Source organism: Fringilla coelebs (genome assembly GCF_963513975.1).
Source record: "Fringilla coelebs genome assembly, chromosome: 21".
Classification (NCBI taxonomy): domain Eukaryota; kingdom Metazoa; phylum Chordata; class Aves; order Passeriformes; family Fringillidae; genus Fringilla; species Fringilla coelebs.
In genome coordinates this window covers 2,892,309-2,915,284 of record NC_140047.1, presented here as the reverse complement: position 1 = coordinate 2,915,284, position 22,976 = coordinate 2,892,309, and the positions used below count along the sequence as shown (strand labels likewise).

Below are 22,976 nucleotides of genomic sequence, written 5' to 3'. Positions count from 1 at the left end.
ACACACACACACACACACTCAGCTCCATGGTCACACACACACACAGCTCCATGGTCACACACACACACACACACACACACACACACACAGCTCCATGGTCACACACACACACACACACACACACAGAGCTCCATGGTCACACATACACACAGCTCCATGGTCACACACACACACACACAGCTCCATGGTCACACACACACACACACACACACACAGCTCCATGGTCACACACACACACACTCAGCTCCATGGTCACACACACACACACAGCTCCATGGTCACACACACACACACACACACACACACACAGCTCCATGGTCACACACACACACTCAGCTCCATGGTCACACACACACACACACACACACACACACACAGCTCCATGGTCACACACACAGCTCCATGGTCACACACACACACAGCTCCATGGTCACACACACACACACAGCTCCATGGTCACACACACACACACAGCTCCATGGTCACACATACAGGTTTCTGTTCACACACACAGTTCCATGTTCACATCCCTCTCAGGCCCTGCCTGTCCTCTCCCCCCAGGCCACCAGGGACATCAAGTCAGGGGCTCAGGGGTCCCTGGGCTGCAGTGGCAGCTCATCCACCCCCCCTCTGCCTGCTCCCCTCTGCCCTGGCTGTTTGAGGATTCCCTGCTGGTTCCTGCAGGATGAGGGTTGTTCCCATTCCCAGCACCACACGGCCCTGGTGCCTTGCTGGGTCTCTCCCTGCCCACCTAAGGCAGGCCCAGAACAGGGGCTCCTGTTTGCTCAACAGCCCAGGCATGGTTTGGGCTGGAAGGGACCACAAAATTCCCCTTGTTCCACCCCTGCCATGGCAGGGACACCTCCCACTGTCCCAGGTGCTCCCAGCCCTGTCCAGCCTGGCCTTGGGCACTGCCAGGGGTCCAGGGGCAGCCCCAGCTGCTCTGGGCACCCTGTGCCAGGGCCTGCCCACCCTGCCAGGGAGAGATTTCCCAATATCCCATCCAGCCCTGCCCTTCATCTCAAGGCCATTCCTCCTTGTCCTGTCCCTCCATGCCCTCATACACCCCCTGTGCATTGAGTTGATCAGCTCCCAGATCTTTAGGGAGAAAAACATGGAATATTTTCCATGGATCATAGGACTGGTCACTGGTGCAGTTTAAACTTCTAGCATATGAGATGTTTGAATTAAAAATTTAAGTATTTATGAATGTGCTTGGCTTCTAGACATCTCACTGAGCTGAGTGCTCTTCAGCCCTTCAAAAAGTATGTAGTAACTTCTGAAGTTGAAAATTATTAACTTCTTTCTCCCTAAATTTCCCTTCCAGCTGACTGGAATTGCAATTGGAGCTGCAGCCATGCTGCTACTTGAAGTTGTTCTGTTTGTCATATATGGGATAATGAGTAATTATCAAGTACTTACCACGTAAGTTTTAAAACCAGTTTTTCCATCAATCTTGAGTCTTTTTGTGATTTTCTGTGGTAGTTGTTTGCTGTAGAGGTGTGGTTCTTGCAGGACAACAGCTTTAAAGGATGGAGAACTTGTGCTGGTTCCCTTCCCCAGGTGTGAGCCCAGAAGTGTCACATGCAGGACCTGCAGGTTTTGTTTCTTTGGTGTGTGAGCAGTTGGGAATTCTGCAGAGGAATTCAACCCTACTGTGATTTCACTGTCACAGATGGAGAAATGTCTGAATTAGAGGTTTCCTTGAGGAGATGAAAACTGTCCAAGCCTCCTGTCTGTTCAGAGAGCCCTTTATCTCCTCTGGGCTGAGGTGGAGCCCCAGGGCAGCCCTGCCTGGGTCTGGCTTGGCCAGAGCTGGGCAATGAGGGATCCCAGGGTGGTTGAAATCCCCAAGCCTGCCCGCAGGAGCTGTTCTGGAGGCAGCAAAGTGCCCAGGCTGTGCTCAGGTGTTCTCCCAGCTGCTCCAGGTGGTTTCTGATGTGCTGCTTCTGTTGCAGAACAACCTCAGCCCCACGTGCCTCAGTACAGGTTTCGCAAGAGGGACAAGGTGATGTTCTACGGGAGGAAGATCATGAGGAAGGTGAGGGCACCTGGCCCAGGGGAGGGAAGGAAAGACTAAAATCCACTTTGGGAGGGGTAAAATTAGAAACACTTCACTGGCTGAGCCTGGCCCAGGCCCTTCAACCTGTGAATCTCACTGGGATGTTGTGGATGCTTCAGAACTCCTGCAGTGCTGACTGCATTGCTGATGGAGCAGCAGCAGCTTCTCTTTCTGGCCAGACCTCTCCTCTTTGAAAAATATGGAATTGATTAAATGTCCCATAATCCCAGACTGGTTTGGGTTGGAAGTGACCTTAAAGATCATCTTGTTCCACTACCCAGATTGCTCCAAGCCCCATCCAACCTGGCCTTGGGGAAACTTCCAGGGATGGGGCATCCACAGATTCTCTGTTGAATATTTGAAGGTTGTTCTCACCTGTTAAGGTGCCTGATTTCCCTCAAACTTATGTCTGAGAAGATCAAAATGCTGCTTCAACTCCTGCCCTTGGTGCCTAAATTGAGAGATCTGGTATTTTCAGCCTAAAATGCATTTGAGTTTGCCCAAATACCCAAGCTCTGACCAGGGGCAGCCCTGCCCAGCAATGCCAGGGCTGCAGGGTGGGTGGCTCTGCCAGGGGCACAGTGGCTCAGCTCAGAGGGGCAGTGACAGACCAAGAGGCAAAGGCACAGGATGCAAGGGAAGGGCCCACCAGGCACAAGGAAAAAGTTCTCCATGGGCACAGAACAGCTCTGGGACAGGGGCAGGGATGGCATTTCCAAGCTTGGAAATTTTCAAAGCCCGGAGCACCCCAAGGGAACTTTAAAATTAGCTCAGCTTTAAGTGATCAGGTTGGTAAGGGACCTCTAAAGGCTCCTCCCAGCCTAAAGCATCAGATTTTAACACTGAGATGAAGAAGCTGCAGCATTTATTGAAATGCAGCACCAACCAACAACCCCAAGGCCATTGAGGTCCCACAAGTTCAAGGGGATTTGGGGATTTTCCAGCATTTCCAGAAACTCCCTTCAAAACTCTCTTCATTTAATGGTCTGTGGCTGCTCCCTCCAAACCCAGGGGTCACATCCTCCCCAAAGAGCTGCTGAACAACCCCAGCAAAGTGTCAGTTCTCAGGGCAGACACCTGGGTACAAACAAAGAAGTGGAAATTCACTTTTGTCAAGGTTATCATTAGAATTTATTGATATGAGACAAACTTTGTATGTCACCATGTCAATGGAGGAACAGCATGTCCAGATGTCACAGAGCCCACCCAGGGACCCTCCCTGCCCTGGGAGCTCCCAGCTCTGGAGCACAGGAGGCCACACACCCGGCTGGGTGGCACTGGGGACACCTCCTGGGGCAGGAATGCTCCACAAATCCCTTGGCTGAGTGGTTTGCCAGACTGCAGCACCCAGCAGGGCTCTGACTCCAGCAGGGAAGGGCAGCTCACCCCAAGCCCCTCCAGAGTCTCAGGGGAAAAAAGAAAACCTAATAGGGGGTGAGATTCCAGGAATCCCTGCAGGGGGATGAGAGCACTTGGGCCCTCTGGCTCCTCAGCCCTAAAGGGGCTCAGAGGAGCAGCTGGGGTGGGGACACATCCCCAGCAGGACAGCCCAGGCACGGCTGGAGCCTTCCCAAGGAGCAGACACGGCCATGCCACGCTCCAGCCTGGCATCTGCCCATTCAGAAGCAGGGTTTTTCTTTTAGCACAACCATCCCTGTGTTGTAACCACTCAGGCATTCCTCTCTCAGCAGTGCCCTCTCTCAGCACAGTCAGGCTGTCATCCATGCTTGTGGCTATGATGAAAATTATCTTTACAATCTTTACTGGAAATACATTTTATGCTGGATTTGACTTAAAAAAAAAAAGCGCCAAGTGCTGAGCTTTCATCTTCTCCCAGCTTATGAAATATTTGGTTTGGTCCTAAGTATCTTGCTAAATGATTAGAGAGGGAATAGCAGAATATTCCCCAGGCACCTGGTAAATCCACAATGGATTTATTGTAGAAACACACTAAATTCTCTAACTCGCTCCAAATGGATTTCAGAGCCCTCTAAAACCCTCCAGAGAATGAGCTGTTTGTGACAGGACACACAAAAAGCAACCCCAAGTTCAATGAGTGACTGAGAAAAAGGACAGGGGACGTGCCAGCCCAGCCCTGTGACAGGGCAGTGACAGCCTGGCCGTGGCACCAACCTGCTGCACACCTGGAGAGGAAGCTCTGGCTCCAGACACCCACAGGTGTCAGCTGTGTGCTCCTCCTGTCCCTCCTGGGAGCTGTGACAAGTGACAAAGAGGGCTCTGCTCTCAGCCATCCGGTCCCACCCAATCTCAGTTCCCTCTCACACTAACAGCATTGATCTAGAGATCTCATATTGATGGGTAATTATACAGGATTAATTGCACATCAGTCCATTGTGGCTACAAGTTCATTAGGTTAATAACTCTACATAGTGACAGTAGTACAGTATCAGCTACTTCTCAATACAAACTCCCTACCCTAACCTTAATTTGTAGGTCAGAGGAAGACCTTCTAACACAGTGACCTCCCAATAACCTTTAACATTCATTTTAAAATCTTTTTTTCTAGAAAACAAACAAACAAAAAAAAAAAAATCCAGTGTGGGGAAAATGCACATATATAACCAAAGCAGTGCTTAACAACCACAGGAAAACAGAACATCATCTTGGACTCTTGTTTCAGCATCTTCTGTGGACCCTGGCAGTGTCACTCCCAAAGGGTTCCTCAATGCTCCGTCAGTTCCCAAGTCCATTAAACCATTTCCCAGCTCCAGATGTTTCTGGCCTCTCACCATTGTCTGTAGCAAGAGCACACAGAAACACTTGCTCATGTGCACAAGACTTCCATCAGATTCCATGGAAGAGCTCTGGAAGGCTGCAGCCTTTCCTTCCAGAAACCTGTTCTCAAGTGGCAGCACTCTCACCTTCTCTTCCAGCCAGGAGAGAGCTCCAAGTCCCTCCAAGTTTTACTCCTTCCTTCTGCCCAAAGCTGTATGGGTATCCAAGAAAACCCCTCTCACAGTATTCCCAGGAAATGATTCAGAAGAGGAGATGATTTTTCAACCAAATGAGATCCTCTGGTCCTGTGTGTCAGACCATGGCCAAGAGAATGAGCAGCTGCCATGGACGTCCCAACCGAAATAGTCAGGGAGGGGAGCGAGGTGGCCTGACTGTGAGGGACAGGCAAAGAGACCCCAAAGTCACTCTGTTCTCCAGCTTGCCTCTCTCCTGGAGTCAAATGTTTGATTCCATTTGCTCTAGCAGGAACTGGTGGATCATGTCAAAAGTGGGACGATCTTTGATATCCCTGCTCCAGCATTTCAGCATCAGGTCGAAGACAGGGTTAGGACACAGAGGAGTCTGGGACAGATAGATCTGAAAGGAAGAGTCACAGTGCTTCAGGGGGGCTCTCACAAAAGAAATGAACCTTTACTCAAGTAACACCAAGAGACAGTTTCATTCCAGGGTTACAAGACACAGCCACCATGCAGTGTTTGGAATCCCTCCAGCTCCAGTCTGGCAGTGGAGTCTGGACAGAGCCTCTCAAACAGCACCACGGACACTTTGCCAACTTGTCTGATGAGCTGCTCACACAACAAGCCTTTGTGCCCCAGAAAACATGAATGCTTCTGGGGCATTTGTCCTCCGAGAGACAGCAAAACACAAACCAAAACCAAATTTACCACAATAAAATCCAAGTACTTGCAACTCACCGTAGCCAGCCCATGAGGCTTTCTAAGCATCGTGACAGCTTGTTAGCAGAGACAGAAAAAACACCTTTTAGAGCTTCTCTACAGCACAGCCTGGCAGAATCATTTTATTTCTCCCTCTCATTTTTTAGGCTTACTTCTTGTAGGCTCTTGGCTAATCATTAGTATTTGGGAGATGGTGAGTAAACCCCATATCATTTTATTTCCCTTAATTCTCTGGTGCTAAAGGTGAATTTTGGGGAGAACTGTTCTCCACAGCTTTGGGCTGAGGAGATGGAGTGTTCTGCACCATCACTGGTATCTACTGAGGGCAGCAGCAGTGGGGACAAAATGACACAAAAGCCCTTCAGCAGCTGGAGATGGCCAAAGGCTTCTTGACATGTGTGGAGATACTACAGGGAGAGTCCCTGGGAACCACCAACTGCTCCTTCCCACCACAAATCCCTCCTGCTCCCTCATCCCCCAGAGACAATGCTGGTGGGAGAGTGCTGGCAGAGGAAAGGAGCAGCAGGACTGCGTGGGAGGGCCTGGAAAAGCTGAAGACAGGGCAGAGTGAAGTGGTTTAGAACAGGAAATAAACAGGACAGGGCCAAGGGGTTCTTCCAGTGGGAGTCCAAGAGAGGAAAACTGGTGGAGTGAGCCCAGAAAAAGGGAGAGGAGAGGGAAGACAGGTGAGGAGGTGAGTAGGACACAGGTGAGAAGCTGAATAGAACACAGGTGAGAAGCTGAATAGAACACAGCTGAGAAGCTGAGTAGGACACAGGTGAGAAGGTGAGTAGGACACAGGTGAGAAGCTGAGTAGGACACAGGACACAGGTGAGAAGCTGACACAGGTGAGAAGAGGCAGAGACTGCTGCAGCTGAGGTGAGGGTAGCAGGGAGGAACACCCAGCAGGAAGGGAGGGAAGGAGGGAGGAGCTGTTTGTTCCTCACCTGCCTGCCCTGGCTGCGGAAGAACTCGCCCGTGTTCTCGATGACCTGCTCGTCCGTGAGGAGGCTGTAGGGCTGCTCCTTGCACAGCACAAACATCTCCCACAGCGTCACCCCAAAGGCCCACACGTCACTGGCTGTGGTGAACTTGCCCTGTGGACAGAATCACAGAATGATGAGCTTGGAAGAGACCTCTGAGATCATGGAGTCCAACCTGTGCCCTGACACCTCAACCAGACCATAGCACCAAGTGCCATGTCCAGTCTTTTTTTAAACACATCCAGAGATGGTGATTCCACCACCTCCCTGGGAAGAGCATTCCAGGGCTTTATAATTCTTTCAGTAAAAAACTCTTCCCTAATATCCAACCTCTACCTTCTCTGACATAGCTGGGAAGACTCCACAGGCCAAAGACTCCCATCCCTCCTGAGATAGTCTGTTTGCAGCAGAATAAAATAAACTGAGGGAGGGGGGATAATCACTGCCTACCTCTACCCAAAAGACCAGAGCTCACAGAAAAGCCTTTAAAAGGGAAGCAAAGCCCTCAGGGTGAAAGCAGAGTCAGAGCAGGCTCCAGACTCTTAGAGAAAGGCCCAAGATAATTTTAATTTTTGCACATGTAAGAAGCCAGTGACAATATTCTTGCTGTCCCTGTTTTCTGTCTTCAAAAAATGTGCCCAAACTGGCTGTGTTTGGAACAATGTGTTTCTGGAGAAGTAAAAAGACGATTGCTCAGAAAATAACACAAAACACTTGAGGGGCTGGAGGGCCTGTTTGGGCAGAAAACAACCCAGCCCCACTTCACCCAGGCCTATCTGGCAACCCCTGCAGTCTGTCGAGGTTTGGAAGATGTTCACATGGGGAGGATGGGAGTGATTTATGGTTCAGATGCAGCCATAAGCAGGAAAAGAGGGTGAATTTCAGAGAGCTTGAGCCTGGCAGCCTGTATAGCAGAGGTAATTACAATTTTTCTGGGTACTTGGACAGCATGTTGTAAGAAAGTAACTCACCAACTACTACAAGGAAAAAAAAAGCTTAATATTCTCCAGACTGGATGTATTTGGGCTGTGGAACTGGATGTATTTGGGTCTCCTGAGGGGAGACAGCAGGACCCTTAAATGTGGAAAAAACCCCCACAGCCTCAAACCAGACACTTGAAACCCAGGAAGTTTTGTCCCTGCCCCTCTCAGCTTCCCAGCTGGGGGGATAAGCAGAGCAAGGCAACTTCCTTAAAATTCCAGCAGGAATGCCAGGCACTCGTGCCCAGATGAGGCCTGAGGGCTGGGATGCCATCCAGAGAGACCTGGAGAAGCTCGAGCAGTGACCCACAGGAACCTCAGGAGGTTCCAGCAGTGCTGGGGCTGCCCCTGGGTCAGGAGAGCCCCCAGGACCAATCCAGGCTGGGATGAGCAGCTGGAGCAGCCCTGGAGAGGGGCCTGGGGGTGCTGAGAGCTGGAGCTGCCCCAGCCCTGAGCCCCTGCCCTGGGCTGAGCCCAGCGTGGGCAGCAGGGCAGGGGGGATTGTGCCCCTGTGCCCTGTGCCCAGGTGAGAGCCCACCTGCAGAGCTGCCCCAGCCCTGGCCCAGCACAGGGAGGAGCTGGAGCTGCTGCAGAGAGCCAGAGGAGGCTCCAGGGGGATCAGAGGGATGGAGCAGCTCTGCTGGGAGGAGAGGCTGGCACAGCTGGGATTGTTCACCTGCAGAGGAGAAGCTTTGGGGGGACCTCAGTGTGGCCTTGCAGGGCCTGGAGGGGCTGGCAAGAAACATGGAGAGAATTCACAGGGGTCTGCAGTGCCAGGAACAGGGAATGGCTCCCACTGCCAGAGGGCAGGGCTGGGTGGGACATTGGGAATTGGGAATTGTTCCCTGGCAGGGTGGGCAGGCCCTGGCACAGGGTGCCCAGAGCAGCTGGGGCTGTCCCTGGATCCCTGGCAGTGCCCAAGGCCAGGCTGGACAGGGCTGGGAGCAGCCTGGGACAGTGGGAGGTGTCCCTGCCAGGGCAGGGGTGGCACTGGATGAGCTTTAAGCTCCTTCCAACCCAAACTATTCCATGACATTCTGTATTTCCAAGGCCAGGCTCCTTTCCCAGGACATGAGTTATGTCCAACACAACTCCAGGGGTTTCTCACCATGTGCAGCACAGGTGTGGGTGGTGGTTGCCTGGCACAGCTGTGTCACAGGGAAGAGGGAAGGGTGGTTTGTGCAGTGCCTACCAGCAGGATGCTCTCCCAGGCCATCCAGCGGATGGGCAGCACAGCTCTGCCCTGGATCCTGTAGTAATCCCCACTGTAGAGGTTCCTGCTCATGCCAAAGTCTGCAATCTTGATGGTGTGGTTGTTCCCCACCAGGCAGTTACGAGTTGCCAGGTCCCTGTGCACAAAGTTCAGGGATGCCAGGTACTTCATCCCCGAGGCAATCTGGGTGGCCATGTACAGCAGGTTGGAGTGGCTGCAGCAAAGGAAAATACAACAAAGAAAAATCACTGGGGTTCCCCCACACTCAGGACTTTGTTGTATTTGATGTGTTAGTGACATCTTGTTCTATTTTCTGCCAGAACAGTGGAACTAAACTGTCTCATTCCAGCCAAGATCTTGAGCTGACTAAGCAGGAACAGACAGGCTCTTCCTGAAATTCAGTCCTTCACAACCTGACATCCTTTAGATTTTTTTTTTTCTATATCAAACATTAATCTCGAGATTTTCAAAGAGTTTGTGCATCAAAGCACCAACTTTTTCTGGAAAGACATGAAAAATTAAGCTCAGAATCTCATATCTTAAAAACCACTTAGCCTGGTATTTCAAACAACACCACTATCGAATGCTTATGTTAACATAAGTGTGTCACTTCACATTAAAGAGAGTTGACTTGGTTTTAAATATGCTAAACATTACTGAAAATAGAAACAGATGCATTTTCCATCTAATTTAATTTTAATTCCTGCATTAGCTAAATGAATATAGAATTAATAAAGCTGCAGGACACACAGACAGAGTTTGGACCATCAGACTCTCAGCATTCTTCCCACACTACTGCTCTGTGCTACTCAGCCTGTTTCCCACTGCTGCTGCTCAAACCCTTCACACGACCAAGAACACATCTGATAAACTGCTCACAGTTTGTATTTTTTCAGTAAAGGTCAGAAAAAGAGATCTTTGTCACCAGAACACAAAGAAAAAGGAGACTATCATAGAATCATGGAATGGTTTGAGTTGGAAGAGACTTTAAAGATTGTTTTGTTCCACTGCCTGCCATGGGCAGTGACACCTCCCACTATCCCGGGTTATTCCAAGACTCTTCCAACCTGGCTTTGGACACTTCCAGGGTTGGGACAACCACAGCTTCTCTGGGCACCCAGTGCCAGGGCCTCACCATCCTCTGAGTAAAGACTTTCTTCCTAAAATCTAATCTAACCCTGTCCTCTGGCAGTGTAAAACCATTCTCCCTATCCTGTGTATAAAAAAATCCTTCTTCCTACTTTTTTACAGGTTCCAGAGCAGTAACTCTTCCACTCCCCTGTGCCCTGATAACCTGGCTGTTGGCCTGTGGCACAGGAATGGCCTCCAAGATCCCAGGTTTTTCCTTCCCCTGCTCAGCTGTAGTTCCCTCCCTGCCTGGGGCTGCTCTCCCCATCCTTCCCATCCCACCTGAACCCTGGCAGGGTCCCACCAGCAGCTTCCTCCTGGCTCCTGCCCCCTGCTCAGGTCACCTCAATAAAAACCTCTAAGATGGTCTCTGTGACCAGAACAGTTCTGTCAGGGGCACTTCAGGGGAACACAGACCTCCAGAGGCCTCAGGAACAACCCCACACCACAGCAATGGCCAGGCTGCAGGAAGGTCTCTGCTGGGAAGGCACAGCAGATCAAACTGACAGCTTGTTTTGCTGATTTCTCCCAACAAGCCAAGCAGCTTTCTCTTACGTGACACAGGGGATGTTGTTTGAAATGGCAAATTTGCTGTAGATCTCCCTGTGGGACAGGAACTGGTTGAGGTCCCCGTTCTCCATGTACTCGGTGATCATGCACAGCGGGTCCTCCCGCACGCACACGCCCAGCAGCCGGATGATGTTGGGGTTCTTCAGCCTGGACATGATCTTGATCTCCTTCAGGAAATCATTCCTTGTAAAACAGAAAACACCTCTGAATCACCTTGAAAACACCTGAAGCTGTCCCTTTGTCTGAGGACAGCACAAGGGCTGTGATCTCAGCTCAGAGTAATTTACACTTTGCACACACGACTGCGAAACTGGTTCTGAGCTCTCCCAGCTCAGGATCAATGCAGCATTTCAGGCTGACACTGCAGCTTCCCCTACCCCCCACTCCCTGCTGTGTCCTGCTCCTTCCAGAACACATGGAATACACAGCAGTCCCCAGGGTTGCCCTGTGCTTGGGGGGTGTTTGTTTTCTTCCCCAGCTGTTGGCACTGCAGGTGCACTCACCTGGCTGTTTTGTTGACATCTGATCTCAGCATTTTCACTGCCACAAGAACAGGCTGGTGAGTGAATTCTGAGGATGAGACTCCCAGGAATTCCAGCAGGCCATCAGCTTCACAGAGGTGCACCTGCAGGGCAGAGGCAGCTGTAAGAGCACACACAGGCAGAAAACCAGAGGAAAACAGCATCACAGCCAGGTCACTGGTGGGTCACTGCTGGCAGAATGAACCAGGGAATGATCTGGGGATGGTGACACAGCTGTGATCAGAAAGGATCCAAGGGCTGGCCCTAGATCCTGACACAGCATAGCCCATGGCCTAGGAGCCCACAGGGACCAAAGCCAGGTGAGTCCCCACACCCTGGGTTTACTGCACTGCTGCAGCAGCCTGGGCCTGCCCAGTTCACCCAGCACCCACTGGGGATGTTCAGGAAGGCCCCTGAGCCTGGATGTGTCTGCTCTGCACTAAAGCACCTCACACAACCCCAGAACCATGGCCTGGCTGGAGGCATTGCTCAGACTTCACTGAGGAGCATCCAAGAACTACTGCCAGTTATCCAATCCTCAAATTCCAGAGGGGAGAAAAACAAAAAAGGTGAAAAGCGTGTGCATATGCGTCCCTGATATGAACACCTCACCTGTAGGTACACCCAGAAATAAACAGATAAATAATGACTACAGACAATTCAAATTTCTTCCAATAAATTAATGATTAATGATATAAAGTTACTGCCAGGGTTGTACAAGAAGGGGTGACAAGATACTTTAAGAAGTTACCAGAATGTGCATCCAAATGAAGAACTGGGTGAGGTAAGCAGACTGACCTGAGGGTGTGGAGAGGAAAAAGGACTGGAAAAGAGGAGCAGACTGGATGTGTCAGTCAGAGACTTGCAGCAGTAAGGGAATGTAATGGGAGCATGATGAATTTTGTATGAAGAGAGCAGCAAAAACTGATGTCACAAGCCTGGTGAGGGGGAAAAATGAGACAGCAGAGAAAGTGGGACAAACCTGCAGAACAGGAATGAAGGTACAAAGATGCTGCTGCAGTTCCACAGAGAATGAATCTGCTGTGGGAAAGCACAATCATGAGACCTGGGACAGGGAAGAGCCACAGGACTGAGCACAGGTAATTCCAAGGTGATGTGTCACCAGGGAGGGGTGCTGCTGCTTCCTTGGGAGCAGGGAAAACAAACGACTGAGAGGAAGGAAAAGTGGAGGCCTGAAAGGAGCAACGAGCCCTGTTTGTAGGAGCACACAGAGCCAGAGCAGTGGAGCACAGCATGTGATGGCCAGCTGGGGAAAGACTAAGGAGAAGAGGCAGGAAAATGTGGTGCAGCACATTTGCAGAAGAGCCTGTGATACAGGGAAAGGAACAGGCTCTGAATCCATCCTCAAGGAAAAGGGAGATGGGAGAGCCATGTCCAGACACTACAGAGGAGTTATTACAGTTATTACAAAGACAGCATAAGAGGGAAGGAGAAACCAGAAACAAACCAATGAGAAAATCATCTCTGTCCCACTTCTGGAGCACAGAGCAGGATGCAGGCAACAGCAGAAAGGGCTGCACTGGCAGCCAGGTGAGGAGGCTGAAGATGTCAGCACCTCCCCAGAAAACAGTGAGGGGACAGGAAAGGGGCTGGGGTAGGGAAGGTGGGGTGTCAGAATGGAGGAACCACAAAGAGGGGCCCATCACAGAGCAGGAAAGAGTCAGAGAAGGGATGTGCTTGCCAAAGTGTAATAGAGAAGCAGAATTTAGGGCTGTGAGTGAACAAAAGCTGGGAAGAAAAAAGACAGTGGAAAAGTGAGAGCAGAAGAGGGAAAGACCTGCACAGGAAGGAGCTACAGATGGTGTGAAAATGAAGTAGAGAGAGAAGAAAAGGCGATGTGAAAACGTTAACAGCTTGAAAGGAGCTCAAGGAGCCAAGGGAAAGTTTGGCAGATGACAGATGTGTGCATCATTCTGCCTGAGGCTGCTGACAAACTGGGGCTTGAGCAAGCAGCAATGCCACAAAATATCAGGGTGCCACAGTGCTTGGGAAATGTCTGTCTTTGCTTGGGTCAGTGTGCAGAGCACCCCCAGAACCTCCACCTGCAGCCAGGATCCAGCTAGCTGGACTGTGGAGAGTTTCCAAACCCACTTGTCTAAAGGTGGGTGGCAGCCATCAGATGTCCATAAAAGTTGTGAAAGTCTGAATTCCCAACCCTAGGTGGGAATTTACAGAGATATAGATAGAAAACAGAAAAAGTCTGCAAGTTCATCTATGGATGAAGACCCCAGGGGTACCAAGCAGAGCCTCACAGCTGCTCAGTGGCTTGGCCTGGGGGATATCAGCTTTCCCCAAGGGTAATTGTAATTTTAACTAAAAGGGCAAATGTAGGGGCATAGACCATAAGAAAATAAAGATAGTGCAGAAAGGAATCTTACCCCTAAGGAGTTACAGCTGGGCCAATTAGCAAAGATTAGGAATAGGCCTGACTTTAACAGGCCACAGCTGTGACCAGTGAGAAGAAGAGTGCTAGAAAAGAGTGGGGTTGGGTGGTGTTGAGAAGGGAACTGGAGTCACTTGGTTACTTTGTGAAGAAGAAAGAGTCAGTGCTCTGAGCAGCTGCCCACAAGAAACACCAGTAGGTGTGGAACTTTTGCAATAAGATGACAACAGGCAAACACACATTTTAATTTTAACTAAAACCCTGGAATTCTGGAACGCAGAACCCTCGGTCCCACTGAGCACCACCTGAGCAGACTCCTCTGTGCCAGCACCTCCTTGCTGCAGGAGGACGAGCAGCAGAGTGGCTGTACCTCTCCAAACTGTCCTTCCCCCAGCTTCTCCTTGAGGCGCAGCTGCTGCCGGGGGAACTCTCCCACCGAGATGTCCTTCTTGGTCAGCGAGTCCACGGTCAGGGCGGGCACCGCGTACATGTTGTTGCCGGTGACGCCCTGCAGGTGCACGATGTCTGTCTCTGCATAGTGGGGCACGTTGTTCTGGAAGCCTTGGTGAGGGGTGGACTTGGTCAGGTCGGGCTCGGCGTAGTCCCCGCTGCACACTGAGGGGAGCCAGAGACAGGGGGGTCACACCTCACTGCCTCAGAACCAGTAGGGCCCAGTTTCCACTCCTCCCAACCCCACAGCTCTGGGAATTTGCTGCCTTGTGCTGAGGGACACCTACACGGGACATGGGGGAAATAAATTTGTAGAGAATCCGAGACTCACATAGTATGCATCTCTATGCAAACTTGAAAAATACTAACTTAAAAATACCATATGATAAAATGGACATTATTAACAGAGAAATAGAATTAGGAACAAGTTTCAGAAGATAAACTTACAAATAAAACTAGATACTTTAGAGAAATAAAAATAAGAATAAAAAGGATACATTGTACTAAGAACCACCAAGAGCCGTTTTAAATTATTAGCTTTAAAGCATTTACAATATAGTATAGCAAAATACTATATACTAAATACTAATAAATAAATACTAGCAAAATACTATTAGCTTTAAAGCATTTACAATATAGTATAGCAAAATACTATATACTAAATACTAATAAATAAATACTAGCAAAATACTATTAGCTTTAAAGCATTTACAATATAGTATAGCAAAATACTATATACTAAATACTAATAAATAAATACTAGCAAAATACTATATACTAAATACTAATACATAAAATACACTTAAAATCTATTATAATTAGGAAATAGTTACCTTCTAATTATAATTATACCATCTATATTGTCTCACCCTTCACATAAAACTAAAAATAAAATAAAAGCTTTTAAAACACCTCTCAGTTGTCCCATCTCTAAGCCAAAAAAGGGCTTAATCCAACAGGGACACACTGCTCTGTTTTACCCAGAACAATACCTGTGAGCTGCCAGCAAATTCCTGCTCAACACAGCCTGTTCTAGCCAGCCATGGGAGCTACAGGTCCTGCCCAGACAGGGAGGCAAGTCTGAAGCGATTTTCTGTTTCTGATTTATCCCAAGTACAATCAGTTCCCATTACCTGGTGCAGGGATGTTGTTTGCAATGTCAAACTTGCTCTGGATTCCCTCCTGCAACAAGAACTGACGGAGGCTTCCATTTCCCATGTCCCCTGGTAGCAAACTGCTCTCCCTCTTGCAGCTTATTCACATAAATATGGGGTAATGCTTAGAATTAACTCCCTGCAGGGTCACTATTACCCAGAACATTTGTTCTGCTTCAGATTCACACCCTGGCTCAATCCAGTCTCCCTGGGTAGAATAATGCTGGATCTTAGCAACTTGTCAGTGTGAGGAATGCAGCACTGCCCTTCCATTCACTGAGTACTAAACACTGTTGGAAACATTCCCTTCTGTGGGGGTCCAAAAGCTCCTCGGGGGCTGGAAGCCAGGACACCACAGACAATTCCCTGCTCTATTTCCTTCTGGTTTTTCTACAGGAATTTCAGAGCCCTGGCTGCAGGAAAAGGTGCTAAATGTCTTTTCCCAAGAGTGCTGCAGGCAGCATCTCCACAAATGATGTGTGATTGCTCTGACTGCCCAAACCAGCTGCTAAAAAGATGACCTGGGCAATAAATAAACAGCCTGCAAATAAAACAATAAAAGGCCAAACCCTCTAGGGGGACTGCTGCTCCAGCTGTCACAGCTCCATGCCAAGAAGTGCCAGTGTTCCACAACACTGCCTGAGCTCCCTGGGTTATTGCATTGCACAGCAGCCAAAGATGGCACCTTGGACACTGACAAGTGGCACATTTTACAATCTGACAGAAATAATAAAAGAAGAAACACGCAGCTTCTGGAGACTGATGCTATTACCTGAATCTTCTGCACTTTGGGAGAGCTCTGGAAGCTTCTGGAGCAGTGTAGCTGGCTGGTGGTATTCCAAATCCAGTGGGAAAGCACGTTCATAGGTGGGATTTGACTGGTGGATCTGGGTCTGGTTGTTGGCAATGGTGTAGCTGTAGAAGGAGAGGCGGACAGTGGCATCCTCCTCCAGGATTCGACGTGGGGCCTGCAGAGAAGAGGGAAAAAACCAAACCAAAACACTGAGGCAATGCTCACTTGTTAAGTAATGCCTTGGCTGCAACCACAGCAACTTCCAGTAATATCTTGGACAGGGCTGGCATCCTCCCCTGCTGTGAGAGCAGCTTTAGCTACTCCATGGAGCTGTGCTTTTCACATTGTTCTGAGCTCATTAGGGTTAATGATTAGTTCTGAGCTTGTGTCTACAAAATAGCCCCATTGTATTACCTTTTCCAACCTTTTTTGAACATATTGCTTCCAAAGAATGATGATTATAATCATCAGGAGCAGCAGAATAATAGCCACAAGGCAGCCCACGAGGATGGAGGTGTTGGAGTCATCTGCCTTCTCCCCTATCCAGGTGCTGGTTACAGAAGATGTGGTTCCTGCAATCACAGAGAAGGAGAATCTGGGGTTAATGCACCAGAGGTTTCCTGTGCCAGGCAACTTCCTACAGCCTGGTAGAGGAAAGATCTTGGGCAGCTCCCTGAACATTACACCAGCTGTGCTCACATTTTGCTCTTAGCAGAAATTCTCATTTTGGAGGCTCAAAGAGCTAAGAACTGTGAAGAGAACTTCTGCAATCAAAGATTGCTGTGAGCAGAACAGATTCCTGCAGTGGATCTATCCTAGAGCAGACAGTGCTCAGAGCTTCACTGGCTCCACACAAGTCCCCAGCCCATGTTCTGGGGCAGCCCTGGCCAACTGAGGCTCAGGGGACTCTCACATGCTGCCTGTGCACCAGGAACTGATCAGGCCACCCCAGATCTCCAGAAATGGAGGGAAAGACCATGTTAACTGGGATGTTCCTGTGGAATTGCCCAACACCTGAGCCCTTGGCATGGCCAAGGGGCAGAAATCCTTACCCCAGGTGCCCTCAGTAGCGTTGTGCTCCGTTTCCAGGAGCTCCGTGGTGCTCGTGGCTGCCGTGACAAAACTGGGATTCACACTCTCCATGTCTGTGGAAGGAAGGGCAGAGTGTCAGCCCAACAGCCTCCCTGCTCTTGCCAGCAGTCCCTGCAATCCCCAGCAGGAGGGGGCTGCTGTTCAGGCAGCAGAGCAGGAACAGGAGGGGCTGCTGTCTGCAAGGTAAGCAACAAGCAGCACCCAGGGAATTCCTCCCTCAGGAATGTCCTCTCAATACAGCTGATTAAAGGCTTTGCACTAGAAAGCTACAGTCACACCTTTCCCTGTCAGTCCTGGTGGTGTTCCCCAAAATTTTTGTCCTTTTCCCTCCAGAGCCTTTTAAAGCACCTCACAGCATCGACTTCTGCATCACAGCTAAGACTTAAGGAAAAAACAGCAGCCTCTATTTTTTAATAATTTTTTTAAAATAAGTTTTTAATCTGGTAAACTGGATCTCATCATCTCTAGATATACTTGAATTATTCCTAACAAAATATTTGGTAAAAAGAAGAATTAAAAAATCAATGTCATAGCCAGCAGGCAACTGGGCAAGTGGAGGCAGGTACTGGTCTCTTCCCTCTGGTGACAAGTGACAGGACTCAAGGGAATGTCAGGAGCTATGTCAGGGTCAAGCCGGAGCTCAGGGAAAGGTTCTTCCCCCAGAGGGTGCTGGCACTGCCCAGGCTGCCCAGGGAATGGGCACGGCCCCGAGGCTGCCAGAGCTCCAGGAGCCTTTGGACAGCGCTGCCAGGGATGCCCAGGGTGGGGCTGCTGGGGGTCTGGGCAGGGACAGAGGCTGGGCTGGGGGATCCCTTCAGTCCCCCCAGCTCAGGATATTCTGTGATTCCATGAGATCAGGCAGGGATGTGCTGAATTATCCATCATCCACGCTGCAACTGGTTGTGGCACAGGCCAATTGTGCAGGCAGCCCCTCCCCAGGAACCTGACCTGAAAATGTGGATATTTCCTCAGATCAGAAGCACTGTGCTCTCCTGGCTTTTCATTTTGTGCTTCACTGTGCTGCCTTTCAGAATCAATCAGTTTGCAAACCCCAGAGTCATAAGAAGGAGCTCACATAGATTTCCCAAGTACAGAACAACCTCAGTTTCCTTTTCCTTTGGTCTGTGGGGGACAGGGGCTGGACTGGATGATCCTGGTGGGTCCCTTCCAGTTTAGGATACTTTCTGATTCTGTCACAGACATTTTCTGAAAAATCCTTTCTCTTGGATCCTTTTTCCTGAGAAGTGGGAAGCTTCAGCTTCTCCATGTTTTGCTACTTTAGAATGTGATTTGGAGAATTGTTTACCCAGCATGTGAATTGTCTTTACTTGATGCCAAATGACAGCTAGCTGTGTCGAGGTTGTGAGCAGTCACAAGATTTTATTATTCCTTCCTTTCTAGCTTTCTGATGTCTCCTTTCTCTTTCTTTAGTATAGTTTTAATATATCATTTTCTTTGAATATAATATATATCATAAAATAATAAATCAGCCTTCTGAAACATAGAGTCAAGATTCTCATCTCTTCCCTTGTTGAAGTTACCTGCAAATTCCACATGATGCTATCATCTGTTTTAAAAAAACCAAACTGCTCTACAGTGCAAGTTTTGGTTGCCCTGCTTGTGCTTCTGCATCAGCCTGGAAAGCCCCCACTGCACCTTTCAGTGCTGCACAACTCCTCCTGCCCCCTGTGCAGCCCCCAGTGCCACCCCAGTGCCCTGCACTGCCACAGCAGCTCTGCTGCTCCCTGTGCATCCCTGGCTGGGAGCCCTCACCTGACTGGAAGGAGATCTCGCTCATCATCATCCAGGTGTCAGCAAAGTAGAAGCGGCACAGGATGGCCTTGCCCACGCGCTGCTGCAGGGGCACGGTGACAAACCTGGCACTGGGGTTTTTGTCATCCAGCACCGTGGCCACCCCCACGGGCTCGGGCTCCCAGTCTGCGATCAGCCGGGGCTTGAACAGACACTCCACCCTCTGGAAGATCTTCACCCCCTTGGAGAACATGTTGTTGCAGTGCACCTGGGAAGAGGAGAAGGAATCCATCAGAGGGCAGATTTACTGGCACCTAAATCAAGCCCCAAGGGTGTTCCACTCCTGAAAATCTGCCATTCCCAGTGTGTCCTTGTGTGAATGCAGAATGAGTGACTTCTTCCAGTGTGCAATGAGAACTCTGCTCTGAAACAGCTCTGAATTTTACCTGCAAAAGCTACATTAATGGCCAGATCCTGACAGGCTCTTCAAAAGGCCCATATAAAAATCAATCAAGCAAACCTTTGATTGATTAATCAATGGTGAACTTTAGATTAGTATGATTAATCAATTCTGGGTAACCCTTAATCAAGGGTTACTCAAAGTTGATTCGTCCTACTAATCTAAAGCCTTGCAGACCAATTCTCTTTTAACATTTAACCTAAGAAGGGAAAGAAAAAGCACAACTAAACTCTTAGTGTTAAAATGTTGGTATTATTTGAATTGCTTGACATAAGTAGCTGGAATTGTTAGGCCACAAGCTGAACTTTATCTGAACTACATGGCTCTGTTCTGCAAGTCAAAGATGGATTTGAATGAGCCCTGGAGCTAATAATCTGATCATTAATAATAGCAAAGATGGATTGCAGTGAAACTTGCATGTAACAATCTGATCATTAATAATAGTTAGAATAGACAAAGCTGCAGCTTAAATATTACTCAAAGATCAATAGCTGGGGTGGACAGCCCATAGATCCTGGTCTGTGAACTGGAACAACCATGTTAAAAAAAATGAATTACTGAACCCATCAAATTCCCCACAGAAACCAGTCCCAGAGGGCAGTGTGGAAACAATGGCACAGGAGCCACTTGGTAATGAAACAGAGAAGAGCATGGAGAATCCAGACCCTAATACTGCTCTTGGACTCTTCTTCTGTCCCTCCTGGCATGAGGGGTCCCAGGGATTTCTTTGTCCTTGGTCCCTCTTTTGAGGAACCAGCTTGAGCTATGACATATCACAATTGATCTCTGCCATTAGATGAGAATTGTGCCCCAAATTTCTTTGCATGTAGAAACTTTCAGCAGCTGCAGCCTAAGCTAATTCCTTCCAAAAGCCACAAACCAGGACAAACCCAAGCAGATATTCCCTGATCCACCCCTGCTCTGGTTGCACACCTTGAAGACAACTAAGCATCTGAGTTTTAGGGAAACCATCACCTAAGCCTGCATCCATCCCATTCTCCTGGTGGCTCAGCATCAGGTTGAGTCCTGTTATGCTCAGAACCTGCAGAGCTGAAGCTCAGGACCATGAAATCTCAGCACTGTGGCCACTGACCAGGAACCAGAAGAAATAAGGTGACTCAAAGCCTTCAGTATCCCTCAGCCTGCTCTATTCCCACAGCCACAGTGGTCCAACCCTTCCCAGAGACCCCAGGAATGATTTCCAAGTGACTGTGGAGTATTTGCCACTGTGACAGCAGCAATTCCCAAATCCCCTACAGCCTTGAACCCTATTAATTGCTTGGCCTCTGCAAGGTCCTGCAGTGAAGCAGTAATGAGGACAAGGGGCCTGATGAGCAGCAGAAAGACAAAAGGAGGGTATTTGCATATAATTAAGACCAGATGAAGCTTAAACAACATTATTCAATAAGGAGAAACAGTCAGTCATTCATAAGCAGGCAGGAAAGCCTGATGCCTGGAATATACAATTTGTGCCATATTTGGACAGGAGCTGGACGTGTTTCCACCCTGGATTGATACACAGACATTTTCTATTGCAAACATCTCCTACTAAAGTCCAATTTTACAGCCTGCAAGCCTATGCAATGCAGTTGCAACGTTACTAACATTTATTTTTAATAGTTTCTTGGATACTGGGAAAGCCCAGAGGACTGGGATAAAGCTATCAGATAAGAAGATGCAAAAATTATCCACAGACCACTTGGCCTCTACAAAAGAAATGCAAAGCTGAAGGAGGCAACATTCAATAAATAATGAAGATTAATTTATGCTAATCAGAACAGCTTTTTAATTAGATGCTAGATGAAGTAGCTGTTCTTATGATCTGATGTGTTTGGTTTATCAAGATGGTTGTGTGTACAAGACAGATTTTTGGAAGGCATCTGTCCCCAATTAGCATAATGTGGACTTGTGTATTATATTAATTTGATTAAACATTATCGACCAGTAAGTCTTACAAATTTTAAGGTACAAATTCTTCTCTGTTTTTCTAAGAGAAATGCATTCCTAAATCAAAATTATTTGCTGCTTTTTTCAATGACCTGAGGGAGACAGCAGAATCACCAGCAATAAAATAAACTAAATAAGAGGGAGGGAGTTTCCTAAAATAATCTCAAGGACTGACTCAAGTCAGGGTAGTGAACTCAGGGACAAAATTTAAGTGATGCTTTCCACACTGGATTTTTATCCTGGACACTAATAACTTGGAACTGCTTTTTAGCATGATCCCAAAGCCTTAATGACCACTGGCTCCCTCTCTCTTGGCTTGGAGGATTAATATCATCACAAGATTCACAAACAAAGAGGAATCATCCAAAAGCAGGAAATTGGTACCATTCTTTTATGCAATTTGATGGAAAGCCTGCATCCAGATCCAGATACCAAAAAGAGTAATCAGCAAAGAAAGAAAGGACTGGGTGACTGCTCCAAAAATGACCCTTGGTCTCACCAGGAAGGCATTGAGAAGTCTGCCAACTTAGTTTACTGAAGCAAAGATTAAAAGAGTAGTTTAATCATGGTTTAGAAGCACAAGGTTCCTGAGAAGGCAGGACTTTTTTTTTGCCAGCAAAAGCAGGCAAACAGCCAAGGGTTGCAAGTTAAAAATAGACAAAATAAAACCAGAGTAAGTAACCACCAAAACAATTTACTTAAGGATGTGGTGGGTTCTCCTTCATTTGAAATCTCTACAAGAAAAGCCACCAATCCTTTTTAAAAGATCCTGCTGTTTACTACAGACTCAAAGTTCAACTCGTGCTTTTCCTGTGTGTTTAAATAATTTCCCACAGCACAAGTACAGGCTGAGGCATCCAGAGAAATGTTTGGTCAAAATGGAAGCACAGCCACGCTCCTTTACCTCAAGGGTAAGTAAATCCTACATCCTAAATCCATCTCAGCTGCCTAAAAACTGCTTCAGGTGTCTGCTTTTTATTCCTTCAAGCCAAATACTGGGAGGAGAGTCTGAGCTCTGAAGAAGCAAGTGCTCATCTACTTCACTGGAAAACTTGGGATGTCTTCTGCTCAGATTCTGGATTCAGGAGGATACAGGCACTTCCTGCATCCTCCTGCTTTGGGAAGAGTTCTCAAGGCCAGGTTGGATGGGGCTTGGAGCAGCCTGGTCTAGTGGAAGGTGTCCCTGTCCCCTGTGGAGGGAGCAGGCTGAGTTACCTTCATGGAGGTGAAGTTCCGCGGGCGGTCAAACTGGAACTCCATTTGCACGGCGCCCGTGCTGAAGCTCTCGTTCCTCCAGCCCACGTAGTCATAGCCTGGCCACACGCGGTACTGGTGGCTCTGGGTGAAGTCATCCAGCCCCAGCACTCCATCTGTCAGCTGGCCCAGCCCTCCATACAGGTGCCTGGCCAGGGAGAACCAACAGTCAGCCAGAGCTCCAGTGGGAAACCACGTGCATCTTTCAACTGGTACCAGCAAAACTTCCATTTTCCTGCTCTTGACCCATCCTGGGCAAGAACTCGCTCACTGTTCTTATGCAGCACCACCTGGATGTTGTTTGGGCTGGGATTTTAGCATCATTCCCAGCTTGGGAAAAGGCAGAAGTCTTTGCACTGCTGTGAGGGACCAACAGGAAAGCTGAGCTAGAGGCAGAGCCTTGGAGAACAAAAACAGACACTGTGGAAATGACACCATGTGTTCTGCCAACAGAGATGGAGCATCTCACCATGCATGGCAGGAACACTGCTCCACCCTCTGCTGGGGGAACCTGTGGGGAACATCCTGCAGGCAGGCACAGAAAGGCAGGAAAGTGGGAA

The 22,976-nt window shown here is 48.7% G+C and overlaps 1 protein-coding gene across 3 annotated transcripts in view; it reads right to left on the bottom strand.

Moving 5' to 3' along the window:
- Positions 1–3,186: 3,186 nt before the first annotated feature.
- The window catches only part of LOC311161713 (discoidin domain-containing receptor 2-like), a 60,403-nt gene continuing 40,613 nt past the window's right edge, over positions 3,187–22,976 (bottom strand). For all 3 annotated transcript variants that reach the window (XM_084219524.1, XM_084219525.1, XM_084219526.1), the window contains exons 7-17: positions 22,378–22,564; positions 18,777–19,023; positions 16,964–17,056; positions 16,326–16,483; positions 15,891–16,086; positions 13,885–14,129; positions 11,093–11,214; positions 10,575–10,772; positions 8,871–9,105; positions 6,663–6,812; positions 3,187–5,395 (exon numbers count right to left, since the gene is read on the bottom strand). In XM_084219524.1, the coding sequence (XP_084075650.1) occupies positions 5,255–5,395; positions 6,663–6,812; positions 8,871–9,105; positions 10,575–10,772; positions 11,093–11,214; positions 13,885–14,129; positions 15,891–16,086; positions 16,326–16,483; positions 16,964–17,056; positions 18,777–19,023; positions 22,378–22,564 (1,972 nt within the window). In that variant the 3' untranslated portion in view covers positions 3,187–5,254. The remainder of the gene's footprint in view (positions 5,396–6,662; positions 6,813–8,870; positions 9,106–10,574; positions 10,773–11,092; positions 11,215–13,884; positions 14,130–15,890; positions 16,087–16,325; positions 16,484–16,963; positions 17,057–18,776; positions 19,024–22,377; positions 22,565–22,976) is intronic.